At 47.2% G+C, this 22,089-nt stretch overlaps 1 protein-coding gene across 2 annotated transcripts in view; it reads left to right on the forward strand.

The window, feature by feature from the left end:
• SLC22A4 (solute carrier family 22 member 4) overlaps window positions 1–22,089 on the forward strand; it is a 43,790-nt gene that overhangs the window by 12,216 nt on the left and 9,485 nt on the right. The window contains exons 2-6 of one of the 2 annotated variants that reach the window (XM_007188548.2): window positions 3,393–3,496; window positions 4,874–5,028; window positions 12,253–12,424; window positions 16,273–16,399; window positions 20,958–21,052. In XM_007188548.2, coding sequence (XP_007188610.1) covers window positions 3,393–3,496; window positions 4,874–5,028; window positions 12,253–12,424; window positions 16,273–16,399; window positions 20,958–21,052 — 653 coding nt within the window. The remainder of the gene's footprint in view (window positions 1–3,392; window positions 3,497–4,873; window positions 5,029–12,252; window positions 12,425–16,272; window positions 16,400–20,957; window positions 21,053–22,089) is intronic. The other variant, XM_057539930.1, reaches the window with a different exon arrangement.

The raw sequence follows: 22,089 nt of genomic DNA on the forward strand, positions 1-22,089 counted from the left end.
CCCCAAGGGACTGGGGCAGGCAGGGCCTGGCCTCCTTAAGAATAGCCCCGTGGAGAAAACAGCACCCCCTACAGGCTGGCAGCTGATTTATTGGACCCCAGTTCCGTAAGCCACAGCCAAAACTTTATCTGCCAATCTTATCCTATTACCAGGTCTCTTGCAGCTTTCGAAAAGACTCTTTGGGTACAGTAATTCCCCAAGAGGGAACCCAGCCTTGGAAGCAACCATAAGTAGCCATGAGGTCCAGCTGCCTTCCCCTGCCAGGTGTGAACAGGATCTCCAAAGACAGATAGCACCCTCCAAGGGCCTGTGGCAGATGGCTGCTGTGTGCACATGGCCACCTTCTGTGCTGCATGGTGTTGACAGGGCTTCTTGGGCCCCTCTTCAGGGAAGGAAGGGGGACCTAGAACCATGGCCTCATGGCCTCCAGTAGGAGAGCAATGGGGAGCTGGCCCTCACCTCACCTTTCTCAGCACCCAATTCAGAACTCCTTTCCTTGCTCCATTCCCCAAAGAGACTAGGCTTGACCCACTACCAGGGCCAGCTTCATGGGCCTCAACCCATGCAGTCACACAGGACCCCACACTTGGTTTTAATGCTCTGCTATTGACGTCTTGAAATTCTTTTTTTTTTTTTTATAAATTTATTTATTTATTTTTGGCTGTGTTGGGTCTTCGTTGCTGTGCACGGGCTTTCTCTGGTTGCAGCGAGCGGGGGCTACTCTTTGTTGTGGTGCGCGGGCTTCTCATTGCGGTGGCTTCTCTCGTTTCAGAGCACGGGCTCTAGGCACGTGGGCTTCAGTAGTTGTGGCACGTGGGCTTCAGTAGTTGCAGCACGTGGGCTCTAGAGCGCAGGCTCAGTAGCTGTGGCACACGGACTTAGTTGCTCCGCGGCATGTGGGATCTTCCTGGACCAGGGCTCGAACCCGTGTGCCCTGCATTGGGAGACGGATTCTTAACCACTGCACCACCAGGGAAGTCCCGACATCTTGAAATTCTTAATCATTTTTCAACAAAGGGTCCTGCATTTTCAGTTTGCACTGGGCCTGCAAATTAGGTAGCCAGTCCTGTTTACTACCTTTGCTCATGCAATGCCTGGCTCCACATCTAACAGCCTTCCTCTTTCCTTTCTTTCTCTAAGTGCTATCTATCCTGCCCAAAGGCAATGTCCTGACAGAAAAATATTTTTAAAAACACAAAGGAGAACACATTATCTTTGGAAGAGCTTTTCTGCTTGACTGCAGATGGAATGTTGATGGTTGATAATGGACAGGTTAACACCCCTACCAAACTTGGGATTTTCTTGGCTCTGTCCAAGGCTAAAGGCTGTGGTGTGGGGGAGATCTTCTGCCCCTAGTCCTGGTGTCACATTCCTTGAAGAAGTGTAGGGCGTAATAAACTCGTTTTGTCTGGCCTTTGGAGTTCTTGTCCAAAGCAGTACATGGGTACAAGGTTAAGTTCTGAGGCCCAAGTTGGTATTTACTTGCTATGACTTCAGGCAAACACCAGTCTCAGAACCTAAGTTTACTCTTCTGGAAAATGGGTTATACTCCACATCATGAGGCTTTGGGGCCGCAATCACTAACCTCTCTGTGTGTTGGGGCAGATCCCAAGATCTTTTCTGACACTTTGGCGAGTGATGTTTTAGAAGTGGGTGGCCATTAATTCAGGTACCTGTCTTGCCTACCCCTTCTGACCCGTGGCCTGGCAGGGCACATGAATCTGGCCATACAGTTTTGGAGGGTTTGTGCCCTTTCCCCTGAAGCCTATTCAGGTACCCCAGTTGAAGCAACACTACTCTGGGTATGGTTTCAGACTTATCCTCAGTTGTGCCTGAGGGGTAGAGAGCAGAGTTTCTGGTCCACGTTGTTTTTCTTCTGCAGAGCTGTGCTTGGGCGTCCCGCCTGTAACCAGCATTGTGAGAGCAAGGAGAGGCAGATTTATGAATCTTGTTATTGTCTCCAGGATGGGGATGTTCTCAAAGACATTATCCTCAACATCACAGAGTGGCCCCTTTGTGGAAGGAAGTATATAGGAGAGGCTTCTCTCAGGTCTCAGTACTCAGAAAAACTGAGCTTTTGCAGAATGAGTTTATCACTTTGACACCGTGATCCTGAGAGCTGAGCTGCTGGGATATTCAAAGCCAGATTTCAGGGATTCCCTGGCAAGCAGACAGGCCTTTGGGCAGGACAGCCAGAGGTCAGTCTTACCCCTGGCTTGGTTATTTTGTAACCCCTCCTCCCCTGAGATTTTCATTTGCCCGGATTCCCTTAGCTTTTTGTGGTACACATTTCCCTTGTATGTATCCTTATAAACGCCTCTCTCTGCTGCAGATGGGGCATGATATAAATATGTGAATTCATTTATAAATCTATTTCAGGGAAGTTGTGAGGATTAAGATCTAAATTGCTTTGGGAATGTCATGGGAGCAGCACCACTGCTGAGTGGGGCTGGGATTGGGTGGGAGGCAGGGGATTTTTCCTATAGTCTGGGTCATCTTGCCGTACACGGCAACGCCCTGACCACAGCCCCGAAATACTTATTGGCACCGCCTGCTTGTTTTATAATTAATGAAAGCTCACTGAACACACTGAAATTTCTGCAGCCTCCCCTTGAGATTTTGCTGAATTGAGTTAAGAGCTGGAAACTGAAACTCTGCCTCAGACTCTCATTCTATGGGTCCACAAGCAGGGACTTGCTAGGGCTACCGGAGCCCATGGGCCCTGGGGAATGGGAGGGACCGCACTTCTGTGAGGGCTGCATGGGAAGGAGGGTGGAGGAGTGCAGAGGGGAGATAAGGAGCACTGGAGAGGGGTGGGAACCCCACCCCTAGCACAGTGGAGCCCCGAATCAGGCCCTCAGTGTGGCCTACGGTATAAGTGGGCCAGGGAGCACAGGGTTCTCTGGAGGATTCTGTTCAGAAAATATAATCACAGGACCCTGGGGACCGCGTGCACTTTTCAACAAAGTAGAGGAATCTTTTACAACTGGATCATGTGACCATGCCCTCTACCCTGCCCTGCAGGCATTTCAAACACCTACCCTCCATGCTGGGATGCCTTCTGAAGCAGAAATTGCATCTTTGCTTCATACTGCTTCACAGCTGAGGGGTCGCCAGTCAAAGCCATGCCTCAGCTCACTTCTCAATACACGATGTAAGCAGGGCCAGAGGTATCACCCTCCCTTTCGGAAGAGGAGGGTGAGCCTCAGGCAGGACAGTGACTTGCCCCAGTAAATGGTAGCGTCAGGAGTCAACCCCAGGGCTGCGAGGCCTATGCCCTTTGCATAAAAGTGACAGCCTGGCACAGGGGAGGAGAGCCTGCCTGGGTGTCATGCTGTGCCCTTGGAGCTGGGCTAGAGGATTGGGCTCACACTTCACGTTTTCCCTGGCAGTGGCGTCTGGTGTGTGAGGATGATTGGAAGACACCCCTGACTACCTCCCTGTTCTTCGTAGGCGTGCTCCTCGGCTCCTTTGTGTCTGGGCAGCTGTCAGACAGGTAAGGGTACTGGGAGGGAGGAAAGGTGATTGTCAATTCACTGCCTGTCTTGGGGTTGGACTGAATTTAGGGTATTTTCACCCAGAGAAAGGGAGGCCCCTTAGGCCACCAAGTGAGTGATAGGAGGAACCACGATGTCTCCTCTGTCCTCTGCCCTCAGCCCCTTGCGGGGACCCATTGAAAAGTGGAGCCCTTATATCACCAAACCCCTCGAAAATATACACTGCTGCCTCCCCACTGCCTCCCCACCCCACCCCTAGCTCTTGGATGCCTTGTGATCTATCCACAACCAGCCATCAGCCAGAGTCAGGGCCAGGCTCTGGGGAGTACCCTTCCCTAACAGTGCACCCACCTCTGCTGTGGGTCAGGCCCCTGGCTGGACACTGGGGCCACAGAGCTGACCCAGGCTGGTTCTGGGCCTCCTGGGGCACACAGTCAGGAGGAGACAACATCGTAGCCCTGGGAGATGTGCCCTCACTGGCCCTTGAATGTTCTTGGGTACCAGAGCAGGGAGGTGGGAGTGCTCAACGGCAGTGTTGGGAAGGCTTCCCAGAGGAGTGGCTGTCCCTCCCCTAGTCATGAAGCCCAATGGGACCCCAGACCCAACAGACTGAGAACTGAGCTTGGAAGATGGGGTGGGAGACTGTTCTGCTCATACCTGTGTTCCCTTCTAGCCATTGGACACTATCAGAAAGTCAAATTAAGATTCTTATAAAAAAAAAAAAAAGACTTAAGCCAACTATAGTGTCATTAATGGATGTTGCTGGAAGCTACACTTTCCATAGAGCAGTGGTTCCCAATTTGGGATGCACAGTAGAGCCACCTGGGAAATATTTTTAAGTCCCAATACCCAAACTGCATCCAATTGTCTACATCCGGACGATAAGCATGTTGGAAGGCAGGTGCTGGCACCGGTATTTTTTAAAGCTCTCTTGATTCCAGGAGCAGCCAAGGCTGGAAACCATTGACATAGAGGGACTCTTGGTTCTGGATTGACAGAATTCTCATGTTGCTGATATTAGGTGTATCTGCAATCTGTACTGTACTCACATTCCAGAAATGTGGTGGCAGCTTCTACCTATGACTCATTCTAAAGAGTAGATTTCCACATGGTCCTTGCATAAGCTGCTCTGTGCTTTCGAGATATGGTGCCTCTTAACAGGAGGCTCAGAATCTCAAAAGTTACCTTCTGGGCAGATGGATGCCTGAGGCCTCACCAAGGAAGAACCTGGGAGGATGTGACAGGAAGAAAGCCTGTCACAGCCCTGAGAAAAACAAAGTCTGCAGCAGTGCCTGACTCAGGGTTTCCACATGCCCTGATGACAGTGCTGCTGTGAACTTCACGGGCCATGTCTTGTGCTGTGCTGTACTCTACAGGTTTGGCAGAAAGACCATCCTCTTCTCAACCATGGCTGTGCAGACTGGCTTCAGCTTCCTGCAGTATTTTTCCATCAACTGGGAGATGTTCACCATATTATTTGTCATCGTCGGCATGGGCCAAATCTCCAACTATGTGGTGGCCTTCATACTAGGTAGGAATGGCTTCTGACCTACAGGGCTCCTTACAACCCTCTGAGAGGCCTAGGAAGAGGGGGCCACTGGAGAGGGCACAGGGAGTGCTCTTAGCACAGAAGGAAGCACCTCATCTCATGGGCTGTGCTTCCAAAATGTGATCAGCCTCGGGGATATATGTGCTGGTGGTGGAGGCTCTAGCCACAGGTGCTTTGATGGGTCGCAGGCAAGGCAGGCACGCACAGGGAGCCAGCTCCGTGCTGGGCCCTGAAATGTGACAATGAAGAAGAGCTGCAGCTGGTAAGAACCAGCCAGGTAATAACTGAGACACATTTCAGGAGCACAGGGCTCGGAAGGGGGACAGAGGAGGGGATCTCGAGGGAGAGACAGCCTAGGGGTGTCTTTGATCTGAGCTATGAAAGCTTGAGGTTTCTGCCTGGGCTGGGGCTAAAGGGTATTCCTGGCAGCTGGGCATGGCCCATGGAGGTACTTAGGGTAGTTGGTGTGCCCAGTACACAGGTGGAGGAGGCACGTGCAGACAGGAGTCCAGTGCCAGCCAGCCATCGTTGGGCAGATCTGGCCTCACCCCTAAGTCAGAGCCCACCCCCAGAGCATATCAGCTGCATGCAGGACAAGCCTTACTGATGAGAGCAGTCCTATCTCCTAGCACCACCCCTGCTTCTGGAATATCAGGCTGCATGAGGGGGACTCACAAGCTAAAGGTTGTGAGGAGGCCCCCAGGGCCTTTACCAGCTTTTCCTGGGAGGCAGCAGGGTGAGCTCCGGGCAGGTTGATAAGGGTCATCCGCAGGAGTGAGAGTCCCCAGCAGGAGGCACATCTGGGTTAATAGACACCAATTCCCGTAATCTCCAGCGTGATCATATTTCCTTGTTGGCTGTCCCAGTTTGTCCCTATTGTCACAGCGTAATTACCAATAGTGCCCCTTTAATGTAAGTCTAATGATTCTTCTTGTCTCAAAAGTCTGAATCTAGTAAGATGATTCTGGTCACTTTTGAGATTCTGGATGACTCATTGGCTTTTGAGATCCTGTGTTCTCTTAGTTGAGGATGTGTACACCCTGTCACGTTGCCAAGATGGAGCTGTTCAAATTCCACTCCTTTAATCATTTGTGAAGAGCCCCTCTCCACAGGCCCAGCCTCAGTGTCTGAAGAGGGAGGAGGGGAGGGTATGCTGAAGCCACACGGCCCCAGCAGGAGCACCCTCTTCAGCAGGCCCCAGCAGGATGGGGCCTCTCTCCTCCCTGCAGAGGGAAGGAGGGGAGCAAGATTTTCTTAAAGAGGGTCGTTTGAGGAGAGGACCCAGAAAGCTTCCAGCTAGTGGTACTGGAAGCTGGAGATTGGAGGAATTCAGGACAGAAGTTACACCTCCTGATGCGTGATGGCCCCAAGGACACAGGGCTCTTGGACACAGCAGAGCCTGTTGTTCTCATGGTTTAAACCCTGCAGATTCCATGTTCCTTTTGATGACCGCCCTCCCTATACCTGGAAAGCCCAATGGGTAGCTTTGCTTGGGCCAGAACATACCAGAGACTAAACAGAGGAATCTGCCTGACGCCAGCAGAGCCCTTTAGGAGGACCTAAAGAATCACCTGAAGTGGAAGGGCACAAGGTCATGGTGAAGCCAGAGAAGCCCTGTCATTGGGATCAGGAGCCAGGTGGCGTCTGTGCCATGCACGGCATCCCCCAGGTCCTGCGAATGGCAGCATTGAGACCTGCCTTTCCAGGGGCGAAGGGTGCTTCTGGAGCCATGGAGCCTCCCCTGTGTGAGTGGATGCGGCCAGGAGAGCCCACCCAGGCCTCCTGCAAGAAAGTCCCTGCCCAGCTGACCTTGACACTACAACCAACTTCCCTCCCTGCTCCCCATGATGAGACGAGTGAGAAGGCCAAAGGGAAAGTAAGATCTGTAAGATCAGTCAGAGCCTAGATGTACAAGCCAGAAATCAGTGGGTGGGACGCTGGGTGTAGCAGGCTCCGCATCAGCCTGGTCCAGGGCTGTGGTAGGGTGCTCTCGGAGCCTCCCTTGCTACAGTGTTACTCTACTGTGCTCTGCAGGAAACTGCTAACTTTTGTGCACTGGTATGAGCCTCCTTATACTGGGTTCTCAGGCCTGAACGTTTCAGTGTCGCCGAGAACCAACCTGCCCCCTGGAGCAGCCAGACTCGCTCGTCAGCGCCTGGGGTAGGGTGGGGTGGGGAAGACTCGGCGGAGGCTGACTTCTGGCAGTGCAGCAGCGCTCTCTGGTGTTCCAGGACTAGCATAGTCAAATTCTGGGTTTTATTCAACTAAAAGAAACCTAAGCTTTGGATCCGGTCTGCGTTCTGTCTGGGCCTTCCCTTTTGCCCTCTGGCTCTAGGGAAGGGTTGGCAAGAGTCTGTGATGATAATCTCCCGTTTTAGGAGTCTTCACATTAATTCAGGAAGCTGAATTACTCCCACTCTCAAAGCAATGCAAAAATGGATCCTCTCCTCGCTCTGCTTTTTAACATTTATAAAGCCTGCCAGAGTCACAGGAGACAAGAAAAAGAAAGGAAGGAACGGTGCTACTTAAAGGAACAGAACATGGATACACCTGGAAGTGAGGGAGCTGCCAGAATGATGCTGGTTCAGGAGGAAGTGACCACTCAGGACCAAGGACACTGGCCCTACCCACAGTCTAGCTCCCACTCACAATCTCCTACTGTTTCCCAGAAATAATGCCTTTGACCTGTCCACAGCCTCTGGGTGAAATGCCAGCGGCATCTTCCTTTATCTCTCACAACCAGCTGCTTGAATTTATTTTGTCTCCTGTCTTGACTGATCCATTAATTCAGTATTTTCCCGGTACTCCTAACATCAACCTTCTCTGCAATATTTGTTCCAGCATGCTGAACTATTTAAAGTTCTGCTTCCTCTGAGGTCTAAATGTATTCTTCCTTTTGATAAGTGCATAACTGACGGCATCTTCCTTTAAACTTTGGCTACCAGGAAGCTCAGGCTGTGTCAACTACGCAGCCTTTATCAGCCACACAGTTATTTAATGGAGATATCGTTTGCATACCATAATGTTAACTCTTTAAAGGTGTATAATTCAGTGGTTATCAGTGTATTCGCAAAGTTGTACAATCTTCAACTCTACCTAACGCCAGGACACTGTCATCACCTGCAAAAGAAACCCATCAGCATCACTCCCCCACACTCCTCTCTCCCCAGCCCCTGGCAACCACTAATCTACTTTCTGTATCTATGGATTTGTCTATTCTGGATATTTCTGATAAATGGAATCATACAATATGTGGCCTTTGTGACTGACTTCCTTCACTTAATGTTTTCAAGGTTGGTCCATGTTGTAGCATGACTCAGTATTCCTTTGTATGGAGATGCCATATTTTGTTCATCTCTTCATCAGCTGATGGACAACTGGGTTGTTTCCACTCTTTGACCAATTTGAAGAATGTTGCTATCAACATTTGAGTACAAGTTTTTTGTGGATCTGTTTTCAGTTCTCTTGGGTACGTACCTAGGAGTAGACTTGCTGGGTCAGGTGGGAATTTTATGTTTTACCATTTAAGGAACTGCCAGACCATTTTCCAAAGTGACCCATTACATATTTTTGTTCTTTTCTCCAAGGCATAGCTTTTCACCTTTCTTTGTGTTTTACTTTAATGTTACCATTATTTTATTTTATTCAAATTATAAGTTACCTCAAAACCTTCAAGGGATGAGATGGGATATAAATACATTAAAAAGATGCTGAAATTTGCTGGCAGCCCTTGTTTGCACTGAACTGTGTGAGGGAAGAACCGGGGGGACCCAGGGAGGAGGAAGGACTCACTCCTGTCTGTCCTCAAGGGGCTCACATCTGGTCGGCAGAGGCAGCCATTGCAGTTGTCATAGAGAACGTGGGTCATGGCTGAGGAGTGTTGGGAGGAGCTCATATAACTTTTCTGGGTATATGCAGAAATAGGAAAGGTTACTTTTAACTAGAATGATCTGTGAAAGTTTGTAGGGGAGAGAGAGGAAGCAAGGGAATATCTGCTATTTTGATGAGAATTCTGATTATTTTCTGGGGAGCAAAGAGAGGTTCTGCTGTCTTTCACCAGGTCTCTTGGTCAAAGGCACTGTACTTTCCAACATTCCCCTGACATCTGGCACATGTCAACTGTTTGACCAGGATGAAAGAATTAATTATTCCTGAGTACCTACCACATGCCAGACACCTGACTAGGCCCTTTATCTACATTATCTCAGTCCTCATAATAATAGCTCCATGAAGTAGGACTTATCAAAGTCACTCTAGTAGCAAATGAGCATCAAGGAGCCCAGGCTCTGCACATGACTAATGGAGGCCACTCCTATCCTAGGGCCCTTGGGTCCTACCCCATATCCTGGCAACTGCACCACAGTCTTGTTTCTTGAGCTGGGGTCTGCAGACCTCTGTTGGTCATTCATGGAGGGGCGGGTCCTGCCTCCAAGTGAAATGGATCCAGTGGTTCCTGGGCTGACTACCACAGAAGGGCCCTGATCAACATGGTAGTAAGCCTGGCATTCTCTGAGTCACTCCCTCTTGGAGAAAGTGCTCAGATTCTGGTGGTGGTGACAGGCAGTGGGCAAACACTCCTGGCCAAGACATGCCTCTTTGGCTTAGATGTCAGAGTCTCACTCCCAAGTGATACTCAGAGGCCCAACCAGACCAAGACCAAGTGGGCTTTGTCCTAGGAGTAAAAACCTAGGGGGTAAAGGAGGCCAGGACAAGGATCCCCAGTCAGCAGAGCCAGAAGTCACCAGTCACCTATCTCACTGCCAGCTGAACACATGGAGTTTCTGGCACCTGCAGGCCGTGAAACGTCTGCAGGAAACAGGACTCCTCTCCAAGTGTCCCTCAGAGGGGGCTGGTTGGCCTCTAGTGAGTTCAAAAACCAGCCCAGGTGGGGAAAACACAAATCCTAACTTCTAAAAGGCAGGTGTGGCCTCACCCATCTCCCACATGTCTCCACTAGGACCTCGGTTGAAGGACTGCTTGACAGGGCCAAGGCTTTGCTCCCAGGTAATTTTTTTTCCTGGACAGTATCCACAGGTCAAACTGATCAGGCTTAAAACTTGGCTGTCCCACTTAGTACATATGTGTGAATTTAGACAATTTGCTTTAACTCTTTAAGTCTCAGTTGATAATGTGTAAAATAGAAGTAATATTAGTTCTTATATAATTGTTGTGAAGATTCAAAGAGATAATATATGTAAACACTCAGTCTGGAACCTGGCTCAAAGTGCCTACTCAAAACACTGCTAGCTATGAAGATGATGATGATGGTGTTCAAGGCAGGGTGATTGTCTAAAAGTCAGTGAGCAGGAAGTCATGCTAACAAGGAACTATTCAGGTTTGTGCCATCTGTGTTGCTCCACAGAAAGGCAGAGGGGTAGATTTATGAAGCTTCTGTCCCCCATGGGTACTCTGCAAAGTTAGAACAACTCTGTTCTGGCCTGAGATCCAAGCTTAGAGAGGGAGATTATCGAAGAATCCAGTGGTGTAACTTCTCTCTCTTCTCTCATCAGGGTCATGGAAGTGTGAGGGAGCTCCCTTGGCCTCATGAGTCTACAAGATTCTCACTTGGTCCTGGGCACTTTCTCTTTTCCACAGTCACATCCTCTGCTGCTTCACCTCTGAATCTCTGCTTAGGAATAAATCACCCCCTATTCATTCTCATGTCATAATAATCACAGCTGAAGTGTTTAGAAACCATGGCATGGTGAGTCTTCTTATGGAGTGGTAGGAAGGTCATTAATGAGGTAAGAAAAGATCTGGACACAACACTCACGATCCTAAAAGAAGTCTGGCCCTATTCCTGGAAATGAGCTTAGTGGCTGAGAAATGCCGTGGGTGGTTAGGGCTGTTGTCTGCAGTCCAGGTTGTGAGGGGTACACAATCCTGGCCATTTCTATCAGTCTAGCTTTTAGAAATGGCTGTTCAAGAGGGAACCACTGAGGCACATCTTCAGTTATGCTGAGTGAAGAAGAAGAAGAGAGGTGAGGACAGGAACAGGTAGGAGGTGAGAAAGGAAAACCAACAGAAGTAGTAATTTCACTGCTTCTCTGGAATTAGCCCTAAATTCCTTAGCCTGTGTTCAGGGCATCTAAACACGACTGAAAAACTCTCTCTTGAAAGCCAAGCCTGAATGACCTTCGAATGATCTCTTTTGTAATTTCTGGGCTACTTCTCGGTAGTGGTGGGCAGATCTCAAACAAAAGACGGAGCTGTTGCCATTGGCCAGATCTCCGCCCTGGGGCAGAAGACCGAGAGTGAACTCTGGGTAAAGGGCCTGGAGTTTTGTGACAACAGAAGGAGCTTGTTCTTGGACTCCCTGTCTCAAATCAAGCACCCCAAGGAGCAGGCAACACCTCTGGAAGAAGTGGGGCTGAGCGACCCAGTGTGGTGCTGAGCAGAGCAGGAGCCTTTCCCAGAACAGGGCCGGATGCCAAGCAGTCTTGGACCTTTGTGGTGTTCTGGGAAAGCTCTGTGAGCTCCTTCTGTGTGTGGACAGCTCCAGGGCTGCCGCCTGCCAGGCGGAAGAGCAGCTTCTTCTTGTCTTTCATTGGGCTGTGTGGACTGTGACTGCCTGGGGCTGAGCCCTGGGCACAGTGTAGCTGCAGCGGAATTCAGTCCTGGGTGCTGGGGCCCTGCTCTGTGCACCTCCAGAGCCAGCTGGATCCTCTTTATCATTTCTCAGCGCTCAAGGGTGGCTAAGGGTGTCCTAACACAACTCAGTAACTGAACTCTCCACTGTTTCCGAGAGACCCGTGTCTGCTTTTTTACAGTGGAGAATTGTGGGAAAGGCTGAATGCCCCATAATCCACTCGCCCTCAGAAAAGCCCCCCCCCTCACCGCCCCGGTCTCCTGGGACACCCTTTCTGTTCCTTACCCCGGGGCTCTTATTTTGGAAATGTGGCATCCTCAGAAGAGGTTACCTCTTAGGGCTGGGCATGATGTTCCTATGACATGAGGAAGCCTTTAAAAAATAAAAATCTGTGGCTCCTTTAAAATCTCATGAAAACTCATCCTTCTATGAGGTGGTAAGTCTTGAGTCACGTCCCACCTTCCTCCACCCTGACCGCTCCTGCTCTGGGCCATGAGGCAAACACCTTTTCCATTTTCTAAGTGGTTATGTTTTAAACTCTAACTGCCAGGTAATGATGTAAAAAGCAAATATTAAAGTGAGTTAAAATGCTAATACTCCTCCCTTGTTTTGAACAGGAACAGAAATTCTTGGCAAGTCAGTTCGTATTATATTCTCTACGTTAGGCGTGTGCACATTTTTTGCAGTTGGCTACATGCTGCTGCCGCTGTTTGCTTACTTCATCAGAGACTGGCGGATGCTTCTGCTGGCGCTGACGTTGCCGGGGGTGCTGTGTTTCCCGCTGTGGTGGTGAGTGTGGCTCTGTCCCAGACAGCCCCCTTCTGCGGGCCAGCAGCCTGGAGCCCAGAGCCTGGGGCTGACCGTGGCGTGGGCTTGCTGATCTCACTGGAACGGGCTGGGGCCTCGAAGCCCAGAGACCGTTCGGCTCTTTGGGGTGGGCCTATGTGCTGGGGTTTGATTCCCCACCATCCCACAAATCACCATTCTCAGGAAACCCAGTCCCCCTGAGACTCTCCCCACGCTTATCTGTTACTGGTGGTGGTTGTTTGTGGAGATGGTCTGTTGGGTTTTGTTATTTTTAGCTCTGCCCCCCTGCTCTTCTGACACTTTTCTCTCGCTAGGAAATCTTGTTCTCCTCATGGCTACAACTAATGTAACTTCCTCAAACTTCCCTGTCGCGTGATGATTAGCGTCTGAGATGTCACTGTTTATCTGCTTTGTCTTGAAGGGCGAGAGAACTCCTTCTGTTTAGTGAGTTGTTAGAGAAAGTGTTCTCTTTTTTCCTCCCACCACCCTTCAACCAAATTTTGGCACGTCACTGTGGGAATAACGAAGTGTTGAGACACTGGCCCCAGTTTCACCCAGTATGGCTATGGGGAAGATTTTAGGTGAGAGAACAGATTAAGAATGATGGAATAAGGTCGCAGCCATACCCTTTTTGGGGAGGGATTCCCCATTTCTTTGATCTTTCCATATTTAAGCAAAAGGAAAGGGGATTTTTCCCATTATTGGGTCTGGCTCTCTCTCTCTCTCTCTCCCTCTCTCTCTCTCTCTCTCTCTCTCTCTCTCTCTCTCTCATTAATTAGTCCTGGTTTGGTTTCATGATGTCAAAATCAAATCTCCCAGCAGTGACTGGTTTTACTGAACTGCTTTATCTCTACTGGCTCACACACAATGAAAGTTTCTCTGATCATTTTTTAGAGCTCAGAGGTTAGACTAGCCCTCATGGTTGTCCTGTCCTGTGGACACACTGCCTAAGGAAGTTTCCTAGAAGGGCCTTCATCTTGCCGCAACTGTTAGGCAGCTGCAGAGGCTGACAGGTAGTACATCTTGACCTTGTTGGACCAGATGGCTCTTGTTAGACCACTCCAAACTACTGTCCTTTTATGACCTCTAAGACTGCTATGATTTACCAGTGCAAATTCTTGGCATGGGTGTATATGGGGGAGAGAGAACACTTTTTTTTCTTACTTCCCTAGAATTTGAGAGACAGTGTGTTAGAGGTTAGATACTCTTCTGATTTCCTGACCCAGTCTGAGAGCAGGGCAATTTTCTGGAATGAGAATCATCAGCAGCTGCAGCATCGTGATCATTATCATCGTCATACCCTCTGTCCCTCTCTCCACAACCCCCCTGCTAACTGAATTTATCTTAAAAGATGTCTTGTCTTGAGTCTCTCAAGACACAAGACAAGATTATTCAAAGGTTATTTTCTGCCTCTTCAAATGAATGATTTTAGTAATCTGTGTTCTTTGGCTCTAGTTGTCACTTTGGCATAAGAGACCAGTACTTTTAAAATATGTTATAGTCAACTTTATTACTGTATGATTCTACCAGAGAGAGAGAGAGAAAGAACAAAAATAGAAGGGCCCTGACTGACTGTAAGGGATTAGTAGGGATTTTAGTTTGTGGGGCTTGGATCTTTGCCTCAGAACCAAATATCACAGCAAGGAACAGCTCTGATAGGTCAGCCTCTTGAGTTTCTAGCACAGAAGGTCCATCCCACAAGGAGCTGCCTTACTCTCGCCCTGAGAAGAGTTGTTCCTCTATTGCCCATGGGCTGGTTGGTAAGTGTTCCTAGCTGTGGGCACACTGTACCAGGGACAGGACTGCCCCAGACAGAGGGCAGCCCGGGGCCAGGACAAACATGCTGAGAGCTTGTCCTGAAAGTTTAACAACAGTTTTACCATTTTCCTATAAAAATAAAATAGCTTTCTTTTGAACATCTTGTCCTTGAAGGGGGACTTCCCGAAGCAATGCCCATCCATCCGGGTGGGCTGGGAAGACGTGGGGATTGCTTTGAGCTACTGTGACCTTTGCTGCCTACTTAATATGTAATATAGACTCTCCAGCAACACCCTTCCCCTGTTCAATTTGAATTAAATCTACCGAGAGGCTATAGTGTACAACCTTATTTGGCCCTCCACTAACTTGAAATGATCAGCTAGACTTAATTCTTTATGCACCAAGAAACCATGGCAATTCAAAAGTAGAGATCGCAGCAACCCTGAGTGCAGTGGGCTGAAAATGGGAGCCACTGCAGGTGGTTTGGGGATTTTTTATGTCCCAAATTTCCTTTAAAAGGCTTGGCAGTAAGTGATCACAGGTACAAATGGACTATGTGTGTAGTGGGTGGGGAAGGAGCCCATAGGTGCAACATGGGGAAAGCTTTGCAATATCTAGCTAACTAAATGTTAGGAACCTGAGGCTGGTGATGGCACTCAGAGCTTGTAGTAAGAAAGGTAGGATATTTCTAAGAACAACCTGGTTGGGGAAAGATACCTCTCAGAAGTAGAAGTGCCCATGCTGTATATAGAGGCTGTGGGGTAAGACCTCTGATTCTTCACTAATACAGTTGCCAGTAGCCACATGCAACGATTTAAATTAAAATTAATTAAAAGTAAATAAAATATAAAATTAGTTTCTTCAGTCACACTAGTCACGCTAGCTCAATAACCACGTGTGGTTAGCGGTTGCTGTATTGGACAGCACAGATACAGAACACCAGGGAAAGTTCTCTTGGACAGCACAGCTCTAATTACTGAAACTGAGTGGCCTAACATCATCACAGTTGCTACAGGGACCAACCAAGGGATATATTCCCAAAAATGCAGACTGGGTTCATTTTTCAACCCATGTGCTTGTAGTAGGCTAGGGACAGAAGCTGGGGGTTGGCTATTCGATATGTTGTGTTTTGCTCTGAGATAATTCCTACTGAGGCTTTGGAGGGGCCTATTAATTATAGGAGGACTATATCTGCTACATATAATTTATTTTCTAGGATAACTTAATACTGACAAATAAGTAAGGAAAACAAGAGCTGGCAGAAGAATGGCTAAGCAATTCCGAGAAATAAAGATTAGGAAAGAATAGAAAAATTAAATAAAGTATAATAAAAATAAATAGAAATGGAAAAATTAGGAAAGAATAAAAGTCAACCATGTTTGAGCATCAGTTAAAAAATGTGGATAGATTGTGTAATAAAAAAAATGTTTCTAACTAATACAACATTGTTAATCAACTATACTCCAATATAAAAAATTTTTTTAAATGTTTCTAGGCATTAAAAAAATAAGACCACATTGGCTGTGGTCTGGTTTGGGTACTCACTGAGCTTAGAATCTGTTGAAAGCCATGCGGCAGCCCACAGGAGGGTGTCAGTGCACTTACCTCCTCCTCTGACTGCAGGAAAAGCCCGAGAAACACAGATGCCCTCTTTTACCCAATAAACTTGTGAGCATCACCAGCTGGGGCACCAGGGATTCTCCTAGGGATAGACACACTGAAAAGATACTAGACTGTGTTTCTTTTATGAGCCACACCGGCTATGAAGCTATGGATGGTGTTCTCCAGATGCCCTGGCTTAAACATACCCAGTTAATGTTACCCCTTATAGTGTGGCTCTGGCTTCAAGTACAACTAATGATCTGTCTTATGATTTGATCATAACTTTGAAACTTGAAGGTGCTTTTATTTATTCCTACAAATAATGGAAATCTTATGAGGCCTCCCTCTTGATGTTCTTTAAAAAGACAAACTAGAATTTTACAAAATAAAAATTATTCGGGGGCAACTTACAGTTGATAGCATCAACCTTGCTGCTGTGAAAAATTATAAAACATTCAAATGAATTTTAGGTTTATTCCTGAATCTCCCCGGTGGCTGATATCCCAGAGAAGATTTAGAGAAGCTGAAGATATCATCCAAAAAGCTGCAAAAATGAACAATGTAGCTGCCCCAGTGGTAGTTTTTGATCCTGTGGAGGTAAGGATTTGCAAATGTTTCCTCCTGAGATCAGTTATGCATTCTTTTTATTTCAAAGTCTTTTTTATTTTTTAAAATTTATTTATTTATTTATTTATGGCTGCGTTGGGTCTTCGTTGCTGCGCACGGGCTTTCTCTAGTTGCAGCGAGCGGGGGCTACTCTTCGTTGTAGTGCGTGGGCTTCTCATTGCGGTGGCTTCTCTTGTTGCAGAGCACGGGCTCTAGGTGCGCGGGCTTCAGTAGTTGTGGCACGTGGGCTCAGTAGTTGTGGCTCGCGGGCTCTAGAGTGCAGGCTCAGTAGTTGTGGCGCATGGGCTTAGTTGCTCCGTGGCATGTGGGATCTTCCCGGACCAGGGCTCGAACCCATGTCCCCTGCATTGACAGGCGATTCTTAACCACTGCACCACCAGGGAAGCCCCAGTTATGCATTCTTGATTATGGAATTTAATTTGATTCAATAGGTTTTGAGTGCCTATTATGTACCAGGCACTGTTCAAGGCCTTAGAGACACAATGATGATGAAGTTCTGAGCCCTCCTCAAAGTGCTGTGGACCAATTAAGTGCAATAATATATGTAAACTGCTTAGCATATAGCAAGTGTTGATTAAATATTAGTTCCCTTCCCTTTTGCAAGTTCATCTCCAACTTTTTATTGGTCTTGCTCCACACCATTGATGCAGCTACATACTGGTGATTTTTGAATGTCCAAATTAAGAGGGAAAAATGTGTTTGAGGGGTATTCCACCCATGGGATCCCCACTGTACTCTGAATCTTACCAAAGTCTGCTGAGGAAGCTGTACATGTCTTTAGTCTTGGTATGTTTTGTCTAGAACCTTAAGGCCTGAGAGCACCGGCTGGAGGATTCACCCCTGCAGGCAGGAGGCCACGAGGAAAAGCAGATATTCAGTGGAAGCAGATTCGCTTCCTGACAGTCAGTGAGGACTCACAGTGTCCTTGGCCACGCCTCGTGCCAGCTCCTAGAGAAAACAAGAAAAATTAGACACATAAGGAGCATAGAATGCAACCAAGAGTGTTAAGAGGATTAGATGGAAGATAAGTGATGACGTGAAGGAGGAAGTCCCCAAGGAGTGGACACTGTGAGCCAGCAGAGAAAGAGAGTAGAGTGACTCAGGGCTGAAGAGGCAGGTCCAAACCAGGGAGGACACTTAGATGGATGGAGAGGACGGGACAATGGCACCCCTGGCCAGAGGGTCAGGAACTGCTCAGGACACCTCAAGAAGACTATATGCTTCTTAGTCTTTATGCTTGCCCCACGCTCACATCTGCGCTCCTGGCCACCCCAGGACTTTGGAGGGTGGCGAGCACGCCAGTGCTCCACCCTGAGGGCTTCCCATTCCTGGCCTTTGCGACCTCTGACAGAAACAGATACCCTGGTGATGGCTGGAGGATTAATTACAGTGGCCATGAGCCCAAGCTCTCAGAGGGCTGCCAGGACAAATATGTCTTAATCCTTTGCTCTTCAGATCAAGAATTCCATTCCCAGCCTTGGTCAATATAACTGGATGCCTGATCCACAGGTCCTGTCTGTGCCTGGTACCACTCCCAGAACCTTCCAGGAGGACTGCTAGTTCCCAGTAGTTTATGCAGGGGCTTTCTTTGTTGGGATAACAGGGTTATACTGCCAGGGGCATGTTCTAGAGTCGTACACTCCACGTAGTGCAGAAGCAAAAAGGTAACATGGCTGTGAGCTGAATGAGGAGGTGTCTGTTTTCGGAAAGAAGGATGCTAATATTTGGGAAGCACCTGCTACAAGGGCAGGTCTGGCACTCTTCCTTCCTTTGTAGTAAAAACTCCTTCCTCAGCCTCTTACTGAACACACATCATAGGGCCACAGAGTCATTGTACTTTATCCTGAGGAGATAAAAGGCTCCACCTCAGAGCCTTGTAACTTTTTAGTTTCAATTCTTTTTTTAAAACTGAAGCAATGGGCAGAAGATCTAAATAGACATTTCTCCAAAGAAGATATACAGATGGCCTACAGACACATGAAAGAATGCTCAACATCATTAATCATTAGAGAAATGCAAATCAAAACTACAATGAGATATCATCTCACACCGGTCAGAATGGCCATCATCAAAAAATCTAGAAACAATAAATGCTGGAGAGGGTGTGGAGGAAAGGGAACACTCTTGCACTGTTGGTGGGAATGTAAATTGATACAGCCACTATGGAGAACAGTATGGAGGTTCCTTAAAAAACTACAAATAGAACTACCATACGACCCAGCAATCCCACTACTGGGCATATACCCTGAGAAAACCATAGGTCAAAAAGAGTCATGTACCAAAATGTTCATTGCAGCTCTATTTACAATAGCCAGGACATGGAAGCAACCTAAATGTCCATTGACAGATGAATGGATAAAGAAGATGTGGCACATATATACAATGGAATATTACTCAGCCATAAAAAGAAATGAAATGGAGGTATTTGTAATGAGGTGGATGGAGTTAGAGTCTGTCATACAGAGTGAAGTAAGTCAGAAAGAGAAAAACAAATACAGTATGCTAACACATATATATGGAATCTAAGGGAAAAAAAAAAAAAAAAAAAAAAAGGCCATGAAGAACCTAGTGGCAAGACGGGAATAAAGACACAGACCTACTAGAGAATGGACTTGAGGATATGGGGAGGGGGTGGGGTGAGATGTGACAGGGTAAGAGAGTGTCATGGACATATATACACTACCAAATGTAAAATAGATAGCTAGTGGAAAGCAGCCGCATAGCACAGGGAGATCAGCTCGGTGCTTTGTGACCACCTAGAGGGGTGGGATGGGGAGGGTGGGAGGGAGGGAGATGCAGGAGGGAAGAGAAATGGGAACATATTGTATATGTATAACAGATTCACTTTGTTATAAAGCAGATGCTAACACACTATTGTAAGGCAATTATACTTCAATAAAGATGTTTGAAAAAAAAAAAAAACTGAAGCATAGTTGATTTACAATATTGTGTTAGTTTCAGGTGTACAGGAAAGTGATTCAGTTATATATACATATATTTTTTTTTCAGATTATTTTCCACTATAGGTTATTAAAAGTTATTGACTATAGTTCCCTGTGCTATATAGTAAATCCTTTTTGCTTACCTATTTTATGTATAGTAGTTTGTATCTGTTAATCCCATACTCCTAATTTATCCCTCCCACCCTCCTTCCTTTTGCCGTTGGTAATCATAAGTTTGCTTTCTATGTCTGTGAGTCTGTTTCTGTTTTGTATGTAGATTCATTTGTATTATTTTTTTGATTCCACATATAAGTTATATCATATAATATTTGTCTTTCTCTGTTTGACTTATTTCACTAAGTGTAATATTCTCTAGATCCATCCATGTTGCTGCATATGGCAATATTTCATTCTTTCTTATGACTAATATTCCATTGTACATATATACCATATCATCTTGAGCCAGTCGTCTGTTGATGGGCACTTGAGTTGTTTCCGTGTCTTGGCTATTGTAAATAGTGCATTGATAGTTTCAGTTCTAATAAGCTTGATTATCTAGATTCCTAACACATTCCTACTTCAGTAAATTAAAAGTAGAGGAAGGAAGCCCATCAACAGTGGTATGAAATTGTTACCAACCACTGACAGCTCACACCTTTTCCTCAATGGTGCAGTAATTATAGTAATAGTTAAAATGTATGGGGCATCTACCATGCTTCAAGTACTATGCTAAGATTTACATATATGATCTCATTTAATCTTCTCAACTCTTGATTATTATACCCATTTTACAGAGAGTTAAACTGAGGCTCATAGAGGCTAAATAGTAACTTGCCCAAGGTCCCCTAGTTAACTCATGTGTGTTCTGACACTGAGACAACAACAGGAAAAGTATTAAAAGCAGATATGGACCTCAAGGCAGTTTGGGGCTATATGGCGCTACCCACTCAACAGGCCCTAAGGCTCAGTGTGATTAAGGTCACCCATAATGATGCCCACGAGTCAAGGCAAGGCTATGTTAGCAGTCAGGCTTTATATAAAGAGACAGTGAAGCCAATGTTATATATTTTAAATTTATTTATTTATTTTATTTTATGGCTGTGTCGGGTCTTCGTTTTCTATGCGAGGGCTTCCTCTAGTTGCGGCGAGCGGGGGCCACTCTTCATCGCAGTGCGCGGGCCTCTCACTGTCGCAGCCTCTCTTGTGGCAGAGCACAAGCTCCAGATGCGCAGGCTCACTAGCTGTGGCTCACGGGCCTAGTTGCTCCGCAGCATGTGGGATCTTCCCAGACCAGGGCTCGAACCCGTGTCCCCTGCATTAGCAGGCAGATTCTCAACCACTGAGCCACCAGGGAAGCCCCTAATGTTATATATTTTAAAGGCTTTTGTCTAAAATGGGCCACAAACATTTTTAAATGTTATAATAAGCATCATATATTTAGATGCCCTTATTCCCTGCAAATTCCAGACTTCTGAGCATATTCAAAGTGATGTGAGACTTACATGCATAAGAATATACTGTCACAGCCAAAGATACTTCCTCACCACCTCTTAATCTCATGGTTGTGTGCATTACTTTAACAACAGGAGCTAACCCCCCTGAAGCAGCAGAAAGTTTTCATTCTGGACCTGTTCAAGACTCGGAATATTGGCATAATAACAATTATGTCCTTGCTGCTATGGTAAGTAATAAGAGATCTGGAAATGCGACATACAGAATGTAAATATACAACTGATTTTCTTTAATTCAAGGGACAAGGTCAAGGCCTGGGTCTTCCTGAGGCAAAATTAAAATTTAAGAATTCTAAGTTATTTGGAAAGGCTTCAATTTAATTCATGGAACTGGATACTGAAAAAAAAAGTCACAGGGAACAATATTTAGGTCTGCAATACTGTGACCCACAGGGAAATGGTTCCCTGCTCCTCCTAGAGTTACTGGGATTAAAACTAATGATGTCCCTGATGCCTGAAGCTGAGACGCTAATTCAGCTCCTGCTTCCAGAAGCTATACGGACAATTAATCAGTGAAGTTAGAATACCCTGAATCCTCACTGCCTGCATTGGAGTTTTGACAAGCTTTTTATACTTGCTCATAGCAATCTACCGAGTGATTTTAAGGCCTAGAAATAATGAACTGACTTTGTAGGCAAGATTTAATAATGTATCTGCCAAGAAATTAGGAAGAAGACAAAAAGAACATGCCTACCCCATGATGGCAGCACAAAAAATGATGGTCATCAGAACAGGTAGAAGATGGTGGTGTGGAAAGACGCGGAGTTCGCGTCTCCTCACAACTAGGGCGTCTGCCGGATGCTGGTGGGGGACCCCAATGCCCAAGGAGCTGGGAAGAACCCCCAAGCGAACCGGTAGGACATGGGAGGACTGAGGTGGGGGTGGGAGAAGTGGAGGCCGGACAGGACTGGCGCCCCTGAGGGGTGGCTCAGAGTTGGGGAGGGGTTCCCATGCCTGGAGGGACCCTCGGGGGCTTGGATCAGGGGGGAGCACACCCAGCATTTCCCCTGCCGAATCGGCTGGGGAAGTCTGCCCGGCTCTCGGGCCAGGTCCTACGCTCTCAGAGGTCCCCTCCAGGCCGGGCTGGTCCTGGGGGTGTAGGAGGGAGGCTGGAAGAGAACAGGAGAGGCAGGTGGGAGGGGCCCTCCAGGATGGGAGGAGCAAGAGAGGAGCAGAGGGTATTTGCCCCACCCACTTGAGCCCAGGA

Source organism: Balaenoptera acutorostrata, chromosome 2 (assembly GCF_949987535.1).
Source record: "Balaenoptera acutorostrata chromosome 2, mBalAcu1.1, whole genome shotgun sequence".
Taxonomy (NCBI): domain Eukaryota; kingdom Metazoa; phylum Chordata; class Mammalia; order Artiodactyla; family Balaenopteridae; genus Balaenoptera; species Balaenoptera acutorostrata.